This window comes from Anser brachyrhynchus, assembly GCF_964034855.1.
Source record: "Anser brachyrhynchus genome assembly, chromosome: 8".
Lineage (NCBI taxonomy): Eukaryota > Metazoa > Chordata > Aves > Anseriformes > Anatidae > Anser > Anser brachyrhynchus.
This window is the reverse complement of record NC_137702.1, coordinates 14,088,842-14,108,893: the sequence shown is the minus strand read 5'-3', so window position 1 is coordinate 14,108,893 and position 20,052 is coordinate 14,088,842. Positions and strand designations below refer to the sequence as shown.

Genomic DNA, 20,052 nt, shown 5'->3' with positions numbered 1-20,052 from the left:
TTTAACCACAAAAGTTGGTATGATTGCAAGCTGTAATCTCTCATGGGCTGAAAGACATCAACATAGCACATTTTGCAGTCTTGCAGTAACTGAAGATGAAGTTCAGAAAAAGTAAAAAGCATAACTGAACTTTGGTTAGAAATGCTGTGATAACTAAACATCCCCCTTACTAGACCCACGAAAGCCTATCCCATCTTCTTAACAAGTCTCTTTTGCTGGGATAGCTGCTCTTTGCAAACCTAATGATTTTAGTCATTCCATATGTTTAGAAGTGGAGCAATGGAACATGTAAGAGGGAAAAAAATTAGACTTGATAACTGGCGTTGATTGGGCCTCAAGAGATTTGCAAAAATAACAGGATAGGCTTTGTGGGACAGGGGAAAAAAATGGTCAACAATCAAAATGGCTACTGCAGCACAATGTAGCTTGAAATCAAACTTCGAAACTTATTTTAATAACTGGCAATCCTTTTGATGCTGGTAACAACAGATGATTCCTCTTACAATTCTGGAATTAGGCAGTGTCATCACCGTACATGCTGCAGTTAACAAACTCCAAAACTTAAGACTTTGAAAGACAAGAAGTATCCAGAATCCTGAGTTACGATAGACACAGAATTATATAATTCAAGGAAGGGGTGGGCCAATGAAATTCACAATAAACAAAAATAAGCATTTTAAAAGTAGAATTACTACATGTTAGAGTACAGGATAGGCCGCGCTGTGACACTATACTTCTGAAAACTGGAAAAGAAAAGATTCCTGTAGACAGCAATACCCAATCAGTTGAATATATCCACACTTCTCTTCCTAAAACAGCATAAAAAATTATGTTTGAACATTATTTGCATTATACCTTTTCTCTATGAACTAGCCTACTGGAACTGGAAACGTAACCTCTTGTCATTTGACTGACCCCATGGTTTGGAATCAGTTGCACTGCCCTCTTTCTGAGAATTTGGGAATAAAAAGTGAGCTACAGTAAAAGTGATCTTTGTGGAACAAAATTTTGGTTAGATTGGGGTAAGACATCACTCCTTAAAAGTGGCACAAGAAGAACAGGTATAACAAGCCACCGATACTACACACAGTAGGAATGGTACTAGGGATCACTGTATGCAGTAGGCTTCCAATCCTACAAATGGTACAGAAAAAAAAAATCAGCAAGCATCCATATCACAATGACAGCAGAAATGAAGAAAAAACAGATGATCTGTGTTTGGCCTTTAACAATAGTGAATGTTCAACGTGGTGAAGCAGTACAGAGTAGTATTTTGGTTTAAGAAGTCTAAATTTTAAAGTTGTGCAGTAAATAGAATGGACAGTTTTGACATAGCTTTGCTTATGCCAGAACTCATTTCCTTCCTTTTTAGATGTATACTGTCACCACAGTGTTTTTGCGTCTCAGACTTGGCCTGTTTCCTGTACCAACAGAAAATGTGACTTTGGTTAAGGATTACTGCAGATCAAGAAATTCACGCTTAATAATAACTTAAGGGAATGATCAGTGCACTGCTCAAATTCCATTGCAAGTACAGCTATTTCTCTGTGGAGTTACAGGACGAGGGAGAAGTCACTGCAAAGAATGACCTTACAAGAAAGCAAAACCAGTTAAAAGTGTTGAATCTGCAGAACTTTTAAAACATGCATACATCAGTGAAAAAAAAACATTAATTATTGCAAGGAAATAAGTATGTCTAAAACTTGTGAATTCTGGCATTAGAAAGAATACTGTACAAAACTGCTGAAATAGCCATAACTTCTAATTTTTTGATCTCAATATGTTTTCAGTATTTACTTTATTTTCAGTAAAAAAAAGTTCCTTTTTGACAGCTGATTTCAAGGCACAGTTCACATTTTCGCTTTACACTAAAAGCGAACATATCTTTCTCACTCCTTTTCCCACTGTTTTTAAGAAACAAGTTTCAGTAACTTATTGATGAATTATTCACTCTGACTCTGTGTTCACTTACAAATGCACCCCTGAAGCACAAAGTCTTCTTATAATGTCTCCTGACCAGGGCATTTGCCCAGGAGTGTCAGTGCTGGGTTTTGTTGTGCACCCAAAGTCACCATAACAGCAGGTAGCCTTTCAAATAGATAATGATTAAAATTGAAGTCAATTCCTTCTTTAGAAGTCTGTGAGCCAAGCCAATTTGTCAGCAACTGGTATTGGGCAAAAGTACAAATTTCTATCTGGCCTATTGAATAGCTAATTCGAGTTTGTTTTCTGGAAAAACAGTAGCCTTAAAAGCCAAACACTTAAGAACACAGACAGACACTTGGCCAGCATCACACCATGGCTTCCTTCCACACTTCGCAAAGCTAATTGGAGGCCCTAGTCTGCAAGTGCTCTGCATGCATAATGGGTCTGTGGGCCATAAACATATGCTTCTTTTCCATGTAACAGCACTCCAGCTTTAATTGTGAGGGCCAGAGGAAGTGAACAAGAATAAAATGATTATACTTACTGTAAGGAACACATTCATACTGAACTTCTAGATACTTGTATGTTCCAGGACAAGGATCAGGAAACACATCTGACCCAGTAACTACTATACACTGTGTTCGGTTGTTGCACCTGTAATGGGAAAAGAAAGCTAATTAATTTAAAATTACATTTAATTTGCAAGTTCACACTTAAGTGCCATATGCGGTTCTAACTCTCTTCACACTTGGGCAATCCAATCCATAAGACAACAAAGTTAATTAATACTAGATCAGTCTGAGTCCATAAATAAGGCTTCAAGACAATATTTCAGACCTGGATTTACACTCAAATTTGGGGATCGATGTTATCTCAAATGTCACTCATTCCCACTGGTAGAGATAGCTATCCCAAATATATGCTGACTTGACACCACTATTCAATAAAATCAACGCAAAATGCAATGATACAAAATGAAAAAATGTGTAAATTTGAATAATATACAATTGCACAAATGAGCAATTCCTTCAGTCTTCACAGGTATACATACTGATGAATGGTTTTACGTCTCAGAGAGATTTTTGTTGTGATTCAAGGAACTTATGATTTTGGTTGGAAGAGTTACTGCAGACAAAGAGCATTAGCATTTCCATTTTAATTATTTTAGGAGTAATTGGTGGACTCTATGCTTCCTCTGTTAGGTTACAGCAAGATGTAAAGAATGACCGTCTGAGGAAATAAGAAAAACAGTTAAAAAGAAGAACTGCAAGAAAATTAATTAAAATGTATTTTAGAGGAGACTAAATACCGGAATATAAATGATTTGTTGAACAATGGAAGCCAATGCATTTTGATACAAAGAACTTTATTACAATGCCTCTAACCACAAGGATCTACTGAATTTAATGTTATTTAAAGGGTGTTTGTTTGTTTGTTTGTTTTTAAATAATGATGAGAGACTTCCAGAAGAAAGAAAGAAACAAAAGAATTAATAGATTGGAACTTAAAATGGAAAAACTATCACCTAACTCTGAAGAGATGGTCAAAATATAGTACAGAAAAAAACAGAAGGAAGTAGATGGAAAGAACAGAAGGTCAGGGAGTTTGGTGACTAAAAGAAAAAGAGCTTGGCTGATCTTCTCAGGGGTTACTTTTGTTTGTCAGCAAACTGCATAACAGACATCTGAACTTAAGTAATGGTCTAGCCTTTGACTCCAGCTGTACATCAACTTCTCTATTGCCCTACCACTTCCCACACTCCCTGAATACTGTATCCCACGCTCAAATAGTCTATCTTGTATCAACAGCTTTCCACAGCTCTACTTTGCCAGCAGGTATAAGAATAATTCATGCTACCTCATGAAAGGTAGAACAAGCCCATTTGAAGAACTCAGATATGAATCACTTTCCCATTTATGTTCTAATCAAGGTTGTACAAAACTGGTCAGGACATACTGAGCCTCTTGCTGAGTAAACTCAGGAACAACGACTCTTCTGAATTTATCTCTTCATTTTTCTGTCTCTTTTTCTAAAAACTACTTTTTTGTCTCGTAAGGCTTATAATTGCAAACATGAGTGGAAGTAGCCCATGATTTCTGTATACACACACAACCAGACAGACGGTGAGGAGTTCACCTTGTGGCCATGACTTGCGGCCAGCATAGGCCAGATCCTCGTGCAGCCCTCACACAGGTTCTGCGTGACTCAGGGTGCCGGTGTTACTCAAGGCAACAGCTCGTGAAGTGTATTTGAGAGACTGGAACAAGTATGATAGTTTTCAGAGCCACATGGAAGTGATGACACGTGCAACCAGCTTGCAGAGAAAGCCACTACACTGATCTCATGTGCATGGTGTAAGAGGAGGCTGTAGAAGTAGGAGAAGGAAGCACGGTCCTAAACTTCACAGGCCTCTTTGTTCCCTGTGCAAGTTTTTTTATAACTCAGGTCAGACTAACCAGCATAAAAACCTTACATGTTAAGAATTTGTAATTATTTCTTTAAATTTTTCTGTTTTGTTAGTGAAAACCTTACGCTGAAGCCAAAACCATTCCTACAGAAATACTCTGTGTAGTGCATCACTCAGTATAATGGTTTCCACAGCTTTGAGCTGTATGAAAATTTCATTTTACACTTGAATGAGCAGCAATTAAGAGAGAAATATTGATTTGTTGCAAAATAAAATGGATACATATTGGGAGGAATTGCTTGAGAATGAAACTGATGAAGGTTATATTTAGCTGTGGAAAAAAAAAAAGTTTTATTAGTATTTGTAAATCTTATAAAAAAAGATGGACTCTTGTTTCCTTCTCTTTCATTTTCCCCAGGTGAAAGAATTATTACTCTGTCATCAGTCAGGAAGCTGCAGTTCATGCTAGCTTGTACCAAAAGGCTATATAATAATAATAATTAAAACAATGCACTATTTTGTCCTTCCACAATGAGCGCCACTGTCAAACTTCAGGCACTGAGTGATAATTTCAGGAAGTCATAGACTTTGTAAACACTTTTGACTATTTCTACAGCTAAAATTTTTCTTACTCTCCATATGGTCACCTCTTCCTCACCTTTGGTCAAAACGAAGGAGATGCTAGTTCCAAAACACAATGAGCCTGCCTGGTACTGCAGTACACAGCAGTGCTACAAAGCATCCCCCCCCCCAGCGAGGGCAATTACTTGGATACCCAAATGAATAGAAGGATTTGTGCTTTAAGTTGTAGTTTTTCACATTCAAATCACTGATCTGCATTTAAGAATACGCTGCTGGTTGCATTTTACAAAACCTAAGTAATTTTCATATAAGGTTCTGATTTTCACATGCTTCTAAGACTTCAAATTAAAGCAGCTTGATTAAGACATTCATATGTAAAAAATCCACATTCAGGTAACTCTTTGTTACCTAGTTAATGGTCATATTCCAATTCCAGTGAAATCTTCAAAAAACCCCAGCAGTATCTACAGCAGCTGTCAATCCCACGTCATGGCTTTTGGAGAAGAGACAAAGAAGATGTGGGCTTTGTAGAGGTAGTTAAGAGACAAGCCACTCGGAATTTACAGTACCGTCATTTGTTCTCTGGATAAGTGGAAGTCTTCCGTCTTCAGCGTTGTAGGTTTTTCCCCTGCAGAACCTAATGTACTAACTTCTGTATTGGTTATTGGCCTACAGTTTTGCTGCTGCCTACAAAGGCCATTCTACTAACTGCTAAAGGTCTCAGCTGATATTCTTTACAGCAAGAAACTGAATTATGCCAGCTACATGACTACAGAGTATCAAAGCTACCTCATCACTGCTCTAGCAGAGGTTCATAATTTTGAGAAATCTTTACATTTAGAAACACTATGCCCATATTACAGTTACAATCTTTGCAACATAATCTCATGTCCCATTTTCCATTCCTTTTTGAATGGGTAAGCCCTTTCTGAACATTGGATTCTCCAAAACAAGAATATAATAAAAGTAAAATTCCTACAGATTTGAAAAGTAGGCCTGGACATCATCAGAAAAAAAAAATAACAACAACAAAAAACCCTGCTAACTAACTTGAAGTCCCTCATGCATTTTAACCAATGTTATTTTTTCTACACAACATACTGTTACTTCAGTCCATCTGTCCAAACTCTTTTATAATTGTTCCATCTGAAGGCATGGTACGAACCAGTTGTTTCTTGGAATTTAAAAGTCAAATCACAAACACGTTAGTGTTTAAGTGTTTGCAATCTAGTGTTTAAGTGTTCTGTAGGTTTAAAGTATCATTTAAGTGTTCTGTAATCTAGTTAACTGCATACTTCACCAGTTTATTTTGAACTATGCAAATCCACAGGTTTTTATGTACAATCTTAAAATTCATATTATCTCACACTGAAATATCTTCACACTTGAGACATTCATGACATTCACAAAGATTTATGATACTATGACTTTGTCATTTACAAGGAAATAAAGCAGATCTGCCAAGAACTTGGTAACAACTGATTTAGAAAAGGTAATACATGAATTAAATTTGAAACCCTAGTTAGGAGAAGACTAACTGTAGCACTGAAAGAATGATAATTCAGGTTCCTGTGCTACCAGCAAGAGTTTTGCAAAGGGAAATGTAGGAAGTATCATTGTTCTCATGAATGCAAGGAGTAATTGTGTACTCTAACACTCATTTCTTCAGTATTTTAGTATGAATGAAGAAAGGTTACATTTTCATAATGCAGATGCATCAGAGTAATCTAAAAATCAAATGGAGTGTTTAATTAACAGTTACAGTACAATGTCTGAACTCCTTTCACCTCAGGAAGAAGACTGTGCAAATGAGGAATGGCCCTTTCACATTTCAGATGAATACAGAAAAAAGGGAAGGAAAGCAGCTCCAGCAGTGCTGTTAGCAAGCATCTTCCACTCACTATGTAGCCATGTCCCTGCTGTACCCATCTCCTTCTGTGCTCATCTTTAAGGACAGCTGTACCTTCCACAATAATTTGTTTGCATTTCAGCTCTAATCTTGACTTGTACAATTCCCAACAAATTGCTTTTGCTCCTTTTTTATTATCTTATGCTCATTATTGCACTTTACCATGTGCAATGTATGGAGATGAGATTCCATGTGCAATCTATTGTGTGAGGTGTTTTAATCAATAATCTTGTTCTGCTGATTAAGCAGAGGCTTCTGTTTTGGCAAGATAACATTAGTTTCTCCTGTCATGCTCCAAAAGCTATTGGGAATCTTCAGCAGATCATTAGATATGCTACAATAAAGCTTTGGTACATTCTCTTTTCTTTCTTAAATTACTTCTTCACTGTCCTATCATTCCCCGTCACCGCTGGCACTGCATTATTATTACAGCTCCCCTGAAACTTGCACTAGAGCTATGTCTCCAGGCCATAGGATGCCATTTTCAATTGAAGCTTCTGCTTGAAAATATAAATTAAGAAAATTTCATTATCTCCTGCCAAGGGCCATTATTCACCACTGTTCTAAGGAAGATTAAAAATGCAAAATCTATGGACTTGAACAAATACTCCAGCATTAAAACGAAAAACAGAGTGCATCATGACTGGACCAGATCTGAAATGCTGGAATCTGAAAAGCAGATTCTGGAGACACTTTAGCATGAGATGGGTCAAACTGCCTGACTGAGTGAAGAGGTCACCTTTACGGGTAGGTAACATATGTCACATAAAGATACGTGCAGCTACTTTCCAAGTGGTTCCTGCAGTTCTTCAAAGTTAAGACGTACAAAATAAGGTCTGCATCATAATTTATCCTTCAAATGCTTTTGGTTTTATATACATAACTTTGACAAAGATAGTAACATAGAAGAAACATTAGGGCTGTTTTGAAAAGGGTACGGGGTTAAGCTCATACCAGAAACAGACTATCCATATAATTTTGCGTACTCCTAATGCATCAGCTTTCTGATGCAGTGTTTCTTTAAGTAAACTGGAAAACACAGAAGAGTCATGTATATTTCACTTTAAAAAGCTAAAAAATGATAGTATAAAGCCACATTTAATAAGTAAAATTCATTTTGATAAAATTGTTAATACATTAAAACAAACTATTCTGGTATGTTTTGAAACTTTTAAGCCAGATCTGACAGTATTTCTCTTTCAGCATATTGATTAAATACTTAAAAGCTAGCATGATGACATGTTCCTGCATATCGCCTGCAGCAACCTGCTCAAACACCACTTGCCGCACGTAAACTATGAGTTGTAGCACCACGTACTCCATATGGTCTTCTTGTTCCTTATTCACCCTGTGTGAGCTGCAGTCTGAGTAAAAAGAGATGGGAATGTGGGATGACTATGCTGCGTGTATTGACTTTTAACAACAGCATATTTTAAACGGAAAAATTCCTGAACCTCTTTGCCCAGAATAAATGGCTGTCTTTACATATGTATTCCTAATGGTCTACAACTGCCGTGTGCGATGTGCTTCTGCTTGTGTATGCATATTCACTAGACCTCCACTCCTGTTATTAAACTCTAAGTTACATATGTATGAAGATGTCAAATATTACTTAAATGCTATGTTTTATTAATTTGGTCTTAGAAAGCATGTACAAAACTTACATATAAAATAACCAGAGAATAGAGTTTTTATGTTAGATACATTAGATATATATGCACGCACACCCACATGCAACAGGAGATAAGACTATTTAAAGTAACATACTTAAATTCTGAGTTTCAAATTCACCTCACAAGAAATATATTATTACATACCAAAAATGAAACCTAACCACTTAACAAATTGGACCTAACCAAAGCATTAAAAAAAGACCTGCTAAAAAGCTAGCCCTGCTATAAAGCCTTGACTTGAAGCAGCCTTGGTCCCCCAGCACTGCACTATCCAGACTGCTAGAGCAACCACAGCAGCAGCACAACCCTACATACTCAAGAGTGAATGCACACATTCGTATCGAGCCAAGATGGATGTAATCCTACTGCTGCCTTTTAAAAATGCGGTATGCCATACTGCCACTTTTGCTTACGCATGTATAAGATTTCCTAAAAGTTATTTTCAAGTTAGAATTCCTAAAACTATTATGGAGGAATGAGCATGCTAAAGAAAAATAGCACCACTTTTACTTAGCTCAAAGTGAAAACAGATCTAGCAGGCTGTGGTGGTAGTTTTCATAATCTAAGAAGAGAATGGGGGATGCATGAGCATGTATGAAAGCAGAATTTGTCCATAAGATTTGTGTTGCAATATTGGAAATCTTCCTGTGAGCATGAAAGCAGTAAGGTATGCTAAAAACTGTTTTGAAAAAATCATAACCCGGTGTCAGGATTTCATATGGACTTGGCAACATGATCACTACAGCAGTAACCCTGGTGGCTTCAGATGAAACGCATCTGGGGGATAAAAAGGTGAGAAAACTGTTTCTGTTTTCTTTTTAAATAAAATATTGATGATTTCTTGAATCTTCCCAATTACTAAGTAAACATAACATTAGGAAGCTAAATAGTGTATAATTAATATTGTACAAGAAGGTGCACCAGAGCTTTGTTTTTGTTTGCTCAATAAATACACAATAATATGTAATTGTGCTTTCTTTTTACAATGTAATCTTTTGGGAGTTTAAGGATAGGCATGATGAAAACTCAAAATAGACAATAAAACACAACATAAAATATGAAAGTCCCACAGGCCCTTTTTTCGGGTTACCAAATCCGATGCACTGTCAATGAATGTATATCGGATCTGTATGGCAAAGTCATTCAACAGTGTTTTTTGCTTTCAACTTCTTACAATTTTAATGCATTTAGTTATGACCCATTTGCTTTTTAGTATTCATGTTTGCTAAATTCAAAGCAGTCACTGTTAAAAAGACAGACTTTTCCACTTACTCCCATTGAAGCTATCGCATCAGCAGTACTTTTTCCAGTTCATTCTTGTTCCAGTACTTTGTTTATCTGTGTAAATGCTATTATTATGGAGTTATCATTAACCTGAAACTGAAGCATCAGATCAAACAGGGAGGGGGAAAAAGAAAAAAAAAAGAAAATGTAGATTCCAGTGGAATAAGTAACTCTGCCATCTCTCGATAATTTTTGAACTGCTTTTATAATTGATCTTTCTATCCCTGCTACTTTCTACCATGTATGTGAAAGGCCTATTAGAACTACCAGAGCCTCTGAGGAACTGGTTTCAAAACACAGACAGGAAAATTAGACATGACAATTAGGTGTGCAAAGCAAATGGAATAATCTGCTGGTGAGTGATTTCTTCCAGGAACGTGCACGTGCAAGCAAAACCAAAACCTTCTAACAGCACAGAGCAGAGGACACCAACTTTTTAGCAAAAATGTTTCTAATGCAACCTTGTCTGAGGAAGAAGAAATGGAAATAAAGTCATATTCATAATCTTGTCAGATTATTTATGTATGTATACTTTGCAATAAAAATGCAGTATGGGATTAAGTGTGTATGTCTTAGCACACAAACTAAGCTAAGCAGATCTGCACTGCTGAAAAGTAATCAGTTCAAAAGACCCAATTAAATGTTTCACCATTTAGGCAAAATAAATAGCTTGAAGCAATGCTTATTTACTAATGAAAACTTTAGTAGTGCAGTATCATAATATCCGAGCAATTTACACAGATTATTCACACTGAACGAACGTGAGTGCAGCATCACATCTTGTGGGTCGAGCAGGTTTCGGATCAGAACCGTAGGGTTGGGTACCAATGAAAGAGCTTCACGGAGTGGTGTTTACTTCTGAGGCACCGTACTAGAGCACAGCCACAGCAAATCCAAGAGCAAATCCTCAAACACAGTGTCTAACTCCTAGGCAAAACACTGCAACCACTTGCAGGAGAACAGACTCCCAGGCAGAGATCATAGGATAATAGTAAAAACCCTTTAAAACCCATTCTCACAGCACTGTAGATCTTTTTTATCCATGGCTTGGCATTCAGCATATTCATAATGTAGTTAAAAGTTCTGTCACTTAAGACAGCTTCTGAGTCTTTATTAAATGAATAGCAACTTGAACAATTACAATATTGAAAACGTGTAGCTTTATCCTTCACATTAATTTGTACAGATCTTAAATACATTTAAAAAAATCACCCGCTTTAATCACTAAAATAAGGTGTTTCAATGTATAGAGGTGATTTGTTACTGAAATTCTTCTGAAATTTGGAAGACTTTCTATACCTGTGTTCGTAGTTCCACTGAACCTCCAGGCCAGTTCAATGCAAAAAAGGCTTGACTCACTGTGGGTCCCATGAGTGTAGCACAGCTCCCCTGGCTGCAGAAATATATATCCAACATAGCTGTAGCTTGGCTTTACCAGGTAAGATGTACTAATTATGAAATTTACCACTGAGGTAGCATGAACTCGTAAGGTCTTGTGGTTTCGCTCTACAATGAGCAGGAGGAACAGTTTCAAAATGGGGTGCGTGTGTAGGGGTGGACCCTAACTGACCTTTAACATATGTATTTCCCTTGAATAATGAAAAAATATTACGACCTATATCAATTAGGAGCAATTATTTATAAAAATGTTCACCTCTTGCAGTTTGCATACAGAAAAACAATCACATTTTTAACAAGGGAAATGGGATATCGCTATGGGATGCCCGATTTAGATTAAATTAGCAAGAAAGTTGTTATCAAACCATATAAAAGATACACCATAATAAGACGTGACCTTGCAGAACCTTGGAGCCAATCGGTGATTTTTTCCCCCTGTAACCCTTCCTAATTATCTGCAAAGCTGCAGACCCTTTTGTGGCAGGTTATTTTTCTGTGAATAGTGAGGGGGTTTGGGCTTTTAAATATTTAATTAGTCTTCTGATATGAGAATTGTTGCACATGCCAACTGCTTCGATTTTCAAACTGTGTTCATCCTAATTATGTTCAGATTTAGATTGGTCATCCCAAACCTCTCACTCTTGTAATTATTTACTCCTTAAAGATCATTCAGCAGAGAAATATTTTTCACCCTTATGACTCTTTCTTTCCACAAATGGCTTTTCTGGTCCGTTAATTACCCACTCAGAGGATTAGAGTTTGTAATAACGCAAGAGATCCTGCATGTAAGATGAGTTTTACAGGGTGAAAAAGAATAAATTGTTTTTTGTAAACTTGCCTTGGGGAATACCCCCTTTCTGGGTTATAATTTTCATCAGCAGAGGCCATGTGCCACCGCTGCATCTCTACCAATTCCACAGGGCTGGGGAGTGACGGCTCAACAGAATGCAGAGCAAAATGCTGAGCCAGAGGTCAAAGGACAACTTGGTTAATTTACAAGATTTATAAAAGTGTAATCTGCTAGCAAGTTGGTATGATCCTTTTCCTCAAAATTTTTAATGCAGATTTTATGGCTTGAAAGTTATGTATATTAAACTGATAATTATTAACAAAATTACAACTTTTCTTATTTCATCTGCTGATTTTTTCCAGAAGTGCTGTCCCTTGATAGGTGTCTTTAATCAACTCTGTAACAGTGGTGTCATTTTCTATTAAAATGTGTCTGAGAGTCCTCTCCACAAGTACTTTCTTTTCTTCTGAGAGGAATGCCTGTCACAAAAGCACTGTTATTCATTACCCACAGTGATGTCTGGATCTAATTATCATCTGGAAAGCTTGCAAGACTTCTAGGTATAGGACTTCCCCTGCACAAGTATCCTTCTGCTCTAACTTGTGAAGCACAATCCCACTTTCTGCTTTGTGATTTGAAGTTAAGGGATTAAGTTACTTATTTGAGTTGTGTGTCTCCCATTCCTGAAACTTCCAATTTTAAACCCAATAAAGTTTAGGGAGATGCTTTCGTTTGCTCACTTTTACGTCTCCAAAAATCCTGTGGATTCTGTGTTGTGTTTTTTTTTTTCTACACAAGTCAAGCAGATTCACCTCTGTAAGAAACATATCAGAAAATTCACTAGCTTGACTCCTTCAATGCACAGATAATCTTTAATTGTGTCAAAAATATTCCTAATCTAATCCTTTTATCAAACTGTCTACCACTGAAGGAGTCTCATGTGCCTGCACAATTAAAAACCCCATGTTAGCCATACATAATACTGTATTACATTTGATGCAAATCCTTTTCTATTGAAATAAGCACTGGGCTGACAGCAGGAAGTGGCTGATAAGAAAGCAACAAGGCATTGCTGATGGCATTCATGATAGCTGAGCACTAACTCATATGTGTTCTGTCTACAGCACATTACCCAAAGTGCTCCTGTTTTAAATGCAACTCCAGGAGGTGTTCTTTTGCTATATCTCAGCCACAAAGGCAGTAAAATTATCTAAGAAAACTAAATATACAAAGTAAATGATGTTTTTCATACCCATCAGTGATGCTGGCACTAGAATAATGTACTGAAAGCAGTATCAGTGCTACCACATCCTAGATGAGAAAACACCTACAGCTTCATGAGTGTAATAGTAGGGCTGAGTTCAATGCTCTTAAGAAATTCAGTTAACATGGAAAGGTTATGGGTTCAGAACTGGTTATTGTTACACTTAAATAACTCAGTCTAAATTCATGTATTAAACGGTCACAGGAAAAGGAGCACTAAATCTGAGTTATGTTGAAACAGCAATTTTAGAGTGCTAGAAAAATACGTGTATTAGAAGCATTTTTAAATTGTTCCTTCCTCTCATATATATATATATATGTATCACAAGGAGCAAGATACCTGAGAAGCAACAAACAGTAAGGCTAAAGATCACAGCTGCCCAGATTACTACTAAGAAAACATAGATGCCCTTGCACATACAATGACAAAATACGTATCTTGCCATACGAAACATTACACAGCTCTGTGTCATTAGGTAGTAAGACTTCCTCCTGTAACGTGTTCGAACGCTATGACTTTGGTCAGAGCAGCTTGCTCAGTGAAGTTACTCTGCTACCTAACTTCTTTTATAAATGTTACAGAACCTGTTTGCGTGTATGCTCGCGTGCTGGAAGAAATCAAAATTCAAAGGCTGCTATAGCTACTGTGTTTTAGTGAAAAGCTGAACAAATAAGACTTTCAATAGTGAATTTGTAGTAAAGATTCCTTACTGCCACTGTATTATAGCAGGTCTGACATGGAAAAATGCTATGTGATAAGAGCCTTTGCTCCCCATTGATGTGTCTATAGCAGGCTAAAAATATACCAAATACTGAGTATTCAGTCTATGTAACACTCCTAAGACTGCATTAACTTCGTTGCAGTAACTTGTTTTATAGGCTCAGATCATCATGACCTATAAAATGTTAGGCTGAAGTGCTTTAAATATCTGCTAACACCATGTGCAAGCCTGGGAGTACAAGGCACTGTGCTGTGAAGCGGCAAAGACAGTGCTCTTCGGAGAAAGTAGCACGCACTCTTATGTCACTGATATAAACAGGGTAAGCACGCTAAATAATGTATGAAACAGGCAGCCAATCTTTATATATGTAACAGCAAGTCTAGCTGAATTCTTTGTTTGATTTTATTTTACCAGTCCAACACTTTTTCAGATTGCTTCTTAAAAATCTAAAAATTGACTACCATACTAAGTTAAAGAATACACATGCAAACTCATTTTATTTATACTTTTTATATGAAAGAAAATAATTTGTGGCCACAGCATTTTTGCTAATTATTGTTCTGCAATATGTAGAAAACAAAATGGAAAGAGGGAAATTATCTATGTCTTTCAGTAATCATGGCCTATTTATTAAGCAATTAGGTTGCAATTTTCTTATTAGAGTGAAAAAAAAATGCTGTAAAATACTGTTACTGTTTGAATCTTTGATCCTTAAACTTTTCCACTCCAGCAACCTCGTTAATGTTGAAATACCATGAATATGACCGCCTCTTTTTAGGCTATATAGCCTGAGCACATGCATAATCTATGGGATTCAATAAAGAAGGTTTTTTTTTTTTCCTTGTTGAATTCAACTAAAAAGCTTAATTGAGCCACAAAGGTCAGAAGGTTCTTTTTTATTGTAAGTAGGCGATTATTCTGTGGCAGAAGGAAATTTCCAGACTATAAGATCTGCTCCATTCTATACTCTGTAGCCACTTTTTAATTTTTAAACCAGTTACCCTTCTCTTCCTTTCCTCTGAATTAAATAGCTTCTCTGTAATAATTTTTAAATTCTATTTCTTTTGTGTTTCTAATGAACTTTTCACTTTCTTTGCTAGAGCTGGATTTATAATACTAGAAAGTACTCATAATTTACTTACATATATTTAATTCATATTAATATGTCCTAATTTCCAATCTATACCTTGCTCTGCCCATCTTCACGTACCTTTTGCATGTCAGTTCTGTTTACTAAGTGATAGTCAACGGATTTCCTATAGTGCAATGAACCTTAACAGGCAGCTTTTAATTGCCTCACATAGGAAACCACATCACTATTAATTCCACAGCAACAGTATAAAATAAAACTATTGCTTCTCAGACTCTAGAGCAATTAGACCTCTCGGCTATTTGGCTAACTCTGCTTCATGATACCCAGTGCAGTTAATTATATTTTTTGATGTTAATAGTCTCTGTCAGTTTCAAGCATAACTCCTCTTTGATGAATATTTAAATTATATTTGAATAAAAAAATAATCTTGGTTACATTTCATATTCAGCAGTCATCACAGCTTAATAAAGGTCTCCTCAGCAAGGGTTGAGATAAATGGCTATATGAACACATGTAGAAAGTCCTAAATCAACTTATCTGATAACGTAGCTGTTTTGGCTCAGTGTTATAGAGGATATATTGGGGTGGGAGGAATTAATGGGCTTCAATTATTATAGTATTATTCCATACGAACTATATTTGACACAGTAATATATAAGTAAATCAGAATTTTTTAATACTCAAGTTATGAACGCAACTGTAACAGGGCTAGACTAGAAATTTGAAAACTATATAGAAGTCATACAAATTTCAACTATAACGTGTTGAAGGTTAAGCTACATTGTCTCTGTCAGCTTCTCACAATCATCAGTAAATTACCAAGAGAGGTGATTACATAGCCAAAATATATAGTACACGACTACTTGTAGGCTAAACAACAGGTACACCTAGTAGAGCCCATTTCAGAAATCTGAAAAAAGGACCAAGAAAATCACAGTCTGAAGAATGTATTTTATATGGTACTCAAATAGACAAGAAACAACATATAATGCTTAAAAATTTATACATACTTACGTATAGTTATATTTATTTTAACACATAAACAGCAAGGAAAGACTGATGAATATGTATATACCATCTCGCTAGATAAGATATACACTGACTTAAGAAGAGTTTGATATTGTTTTTGCCAGTAATAAAGGAAATAAAAACAACTTATATTTATAAGACATGGAAGGAAACACTAAATAAAATATCAAGCTACACCCTGGCAAAATAATGAATCCAATCTTTTTTGAAGTAAACTAAATCTGAATTTTAAATGTCATTAGTTGGTATCAATGATTCTTTTATTGTTTCCTTTGTAGCTTGTCCAATGCCATGATTACAGCAGCGTGTGTGTGTATATATGTGCTTGCACATGTGTAACATAATTTCCTCTGCAGAAAATAATAATAAAACACACCACAAAAAGATGAGCAAGTACCATTAACAGCTATTTCACCTTAACTGACTGCTCAGAACCTCAGAACTTGAGGGTTTGTATTTAATCGACTAAGTAATACCACAGTGGAACAACCCCATTAATAATAACAAAATTTAGAAAAAAGGCAAACTTTATTTTTAATGTGTAAACTAGCCCTACTACTTTCATATTAATGACAGTGAAAATGAACAATGTCAGATAAGGTTCTCAGTCATGGGTGTTCCTCTTCTTTTCTGTAAGAAAGCCAAGGACTACGGTATGCGTCATGAATATTCTAGGTTCTGTGATTATGCCTAGTTTATGAAAATATTCTACATGTATTAATGTTTTTTCTCTGTATGAGTCATAACTAAGTCTTGAGATTAACACACAAGAAAACAAAACAAAACAAAAATCAATCAGACCGCAACCTGTTATCATGAAAAGTGCCGTTTAAAAATACAGAGCATTTTACACTTCTGCTACGGCAAATTACTGATGGCGGTGACTGCTGTACTAAGACCTATGTCTGCTTCAGATCAGTAAAAGCCTTCATTTTTAAAGGATCCTTAAAAGAGACATCTAATTTTGATAATTTTCTACGGTAACTTTTGTGAGGCAGCTGTCGGCGAGCTGAAGCAGAAACCACTGGCATGCCAAAGCAAAAGAAGAACCTCACAAATGAGATCCGCACCAACACCACAGCCACTCTGCTGCGCACGAATTCCGAGAATTTCCCTGCCCGCATCAGCCTGTGATATCTTATGATCAATACTGGTGTTTCTCTGACACGAAAAGGACAGAAATGCAAGCTCTTAATGACCAGAAAGTAGCAAAAGGCAAGGTATACCTCTTGCGCCGAGACACTTTTCACAACATGATATCTTTAGCAAAGGGAGGCAATCTTCGTCCGCAGAAGGAAAAGCAAGGAAAAAAGCACGAATAGCAGCAGGGGTCAGCAGAGCCTTGTCTGAGCCTGGCAGACCCCCAGGGAAACGCACGCCATTACCACAATCACAGTCAGTTTTGAAGGGCAGAGGATCAAATCCTGCCCAGGAAAACTGTTTTAAGTCATGCTAAGAAATGCAAATCGGAGGCGTGGTATAGTTTAAACGCACAATCAACCTGGCCCTGTCTGAGGCAGCTCATTTTGAGGCACTAAAATGCTTCTTCATGGAAGTCTCGCAAAGGCTCGAATTCAGTTCTGCAGTAACCCCACAGCTTGTTTTGCCTTCTAGTAGAGATGTGCTGTTAGGCCTGGCATTTTGGCCAGACTGCCTCACTCTGATGAGTGAGATTAATCAGCTATAGCAGTTACCTACTGTCCATCCCAGCCTGGAGTCTAGTGGCAGATTTTCTGTATTCACTCACTTTAGGGAACAGATCAAACTTGTTTTCACTTGAAAGGAAACTAATACAGTATGACGACGCTTCCACTGCAGACCTGACAAGCAGGAAAAAGACGAACACTCAAAAGATGCGAAGTCTTCAGAGGAGAACTGGTTTCTTCCGAAAATGTCTCGCTCTCATTTGTATGCAGGATTTTTTAAAATGATGTCTTTGTTGGACATGTGAATAGATGGAAAAGAACAAACATCTCCGTTCTCCCACCCCCACTCTGGGAGGGATTAAGGAAAAAATAATACCTCAGGAAAAGGAATGGATAGGGCCCTTCCTTGATCTCTCTCTGGATCACCCTGTGGGGCAGGAGGCACGCCACTTACATTCTGAAGACCCTTAACTCGAGCGCAGCTGTCCCGCCAGACAGATGATGGACATAACAGGTTACTGTATTACCATGCGAGAAAAGTTCACGGTAACAAGAACGCAAGCATGAACTCCTCACTGCTGTCATGATGGACATGGTAATTGAAGGTACATGTGTTGCACGGCCTATAGATAGGACAGGATACGTGCAACAGACAAATGCTTACTGCTGGAAAGGATTTATGCCTCTTTTAATCCTTTCACCTTCTGCAGCGATGTTGTAAAATGGTATTTCAAAGAGTTTAAGTTCCCCAAGTTCATCTATTACACCTAACAGATTTTCTATTTATGCTTACCTATTATGAGGTTTGCTTTCCCTGTGCATAGTTAAAAAGGCAAATAATACTGATTAAATAGGGAAGTATAATATATATAATATTATAGTATGAATTGTGGATGAAAATAAAATTTCAAGGCCACCTCCTACTGCAGGATTGATATAACCACCTCTCTGTTGCAGAACAAAAATAATCTGAATATACTAACTGCGACACCATGTTTTCTAATGAAGTTTTAAAGATTTGGGAATTATTCTTCTTGGGAATTATTCTTTCTTTTCTTATTCTTCTTTTCGATGACCGCAACTATGTGTCATAACACAGATCAGAAATTCCTCTTTAAAAAATCAAGGTATTTTAGCCATTATTAGGAGTGAATAATATTTTCTTTCTAAAGTTAGCATTAATTTGGCTGTCAACATTAATTGCTTGAACTTAATCTCAATGTGTATTATCCTATAGCTTCAGCGATAATCATATTTTTTCTAAATACAAAACAGATTTTTTCTACAAGCTCAACAAATAGCTATAATGGCAATTTACTCAAAAAATAAGATGTATAGATTGGAATGGATCTGAAAAAAAAATGCATTTGATTTTTCTGCCAGATTACCCAAGCATTTATATAAACACACAGGCAAAAAATATTATCTAATTGCACTGAACTGGAATCACCGAGGTAGTTAAGGTGTCTGCTCTTTAAAATAAACTGCAACATTTCCTAACCCAAAATTTTTGGATTAAGAAAAGTGATACTTACTAAAAAAAATCCTATTTTTAATTCAGAGAGAAAGGTCCCAGAATGCAAAAAAAGCCTCTTTGCAGCTTAGTGTTACATTATAAAGTTGCACACGCAATGTGCCTGAGCATTTGAAATGCATTTTGAGTGTGTCCTTACATGTACTTTTAAGGATCTGTTGTTATTTTAAGCTAACAGAACAGAAATCCAAACAGTATGTGGTACCTATGAAATCCTCAGTGCCTGTCCTAACAGCAAACTGTGGCCCAGCTGCAGCTGGAGCCTGCAGAGCGGGGCTTTGAAGTTGAGGTTGGAGGCCAAAAGTCCTCCTTAAACGCCCAGGTGGTTTGAAAATAACCCCGGCAATCCACCTGCAATCTACTTACAATGGAAGCAGTTGTAAGCAAATTTTATCATGTTAATTTTCAAATCTCCGCTGTGTCTATAAAGAGCAGTATTAGTCAGCCTTATCAACTTCAAAGTCTCACGACAGTTTCTGGCTGCAGTCACACGAACACACACATTACCCGCGAGCAACTGCAGCAATTTCCTCGGGCTGCTTTGCATCCTGAGCTTCCCTGTTTGTGTAATTCCTATTTCAAATGAAAAGGAAGCAAGAGAAGAATTGCCCCTTGTAAAGGATAGGAGAGAACCAAGGAGTTTAAGTCACCAAATATTTTAGAAATAAGCTTATTTCTACAGGCAGCCTTAACTCCTGGTAGGATCTCTCAAACATGACTGCATGCAGACGCTGGGGTTAATTATCAGAAAAGTGTGGATGAGGAGAGGGATTTTCTGAAGGTCTAGTCCTTTTCT

The 20,052-nt window shown here is 36.8% G+C and overlaps 1 protein-coding gene across 23 annotated transcripts in view; it reads right to left on the bottom strand.

The window, feature by feature from the left end:
- ADGRL2 (adhesion G protein-coupled receptor L2) overlaps nucleotides 1-20,052 on the bottom strand; it is a 388,404-nt gene that overhangs the window by 50,390 nt on the left and 317,962 nt on the right. For all 23 annotated transcript variants that reach the window (XM_080602769.1, XM_080602762.1, XM_080602765.1 and 20 more), the window contains one exon: nucleotides 2,471-2,580. In XM_080602769.1, coding sequence (XP_080458895.1) covers nucleotides 2,471-2,580 — 110 coding nt within the window. The remainder of the gene's footprint in view (nucleotides 1-2,470; nucleotides 2,581-20,052) is intronic.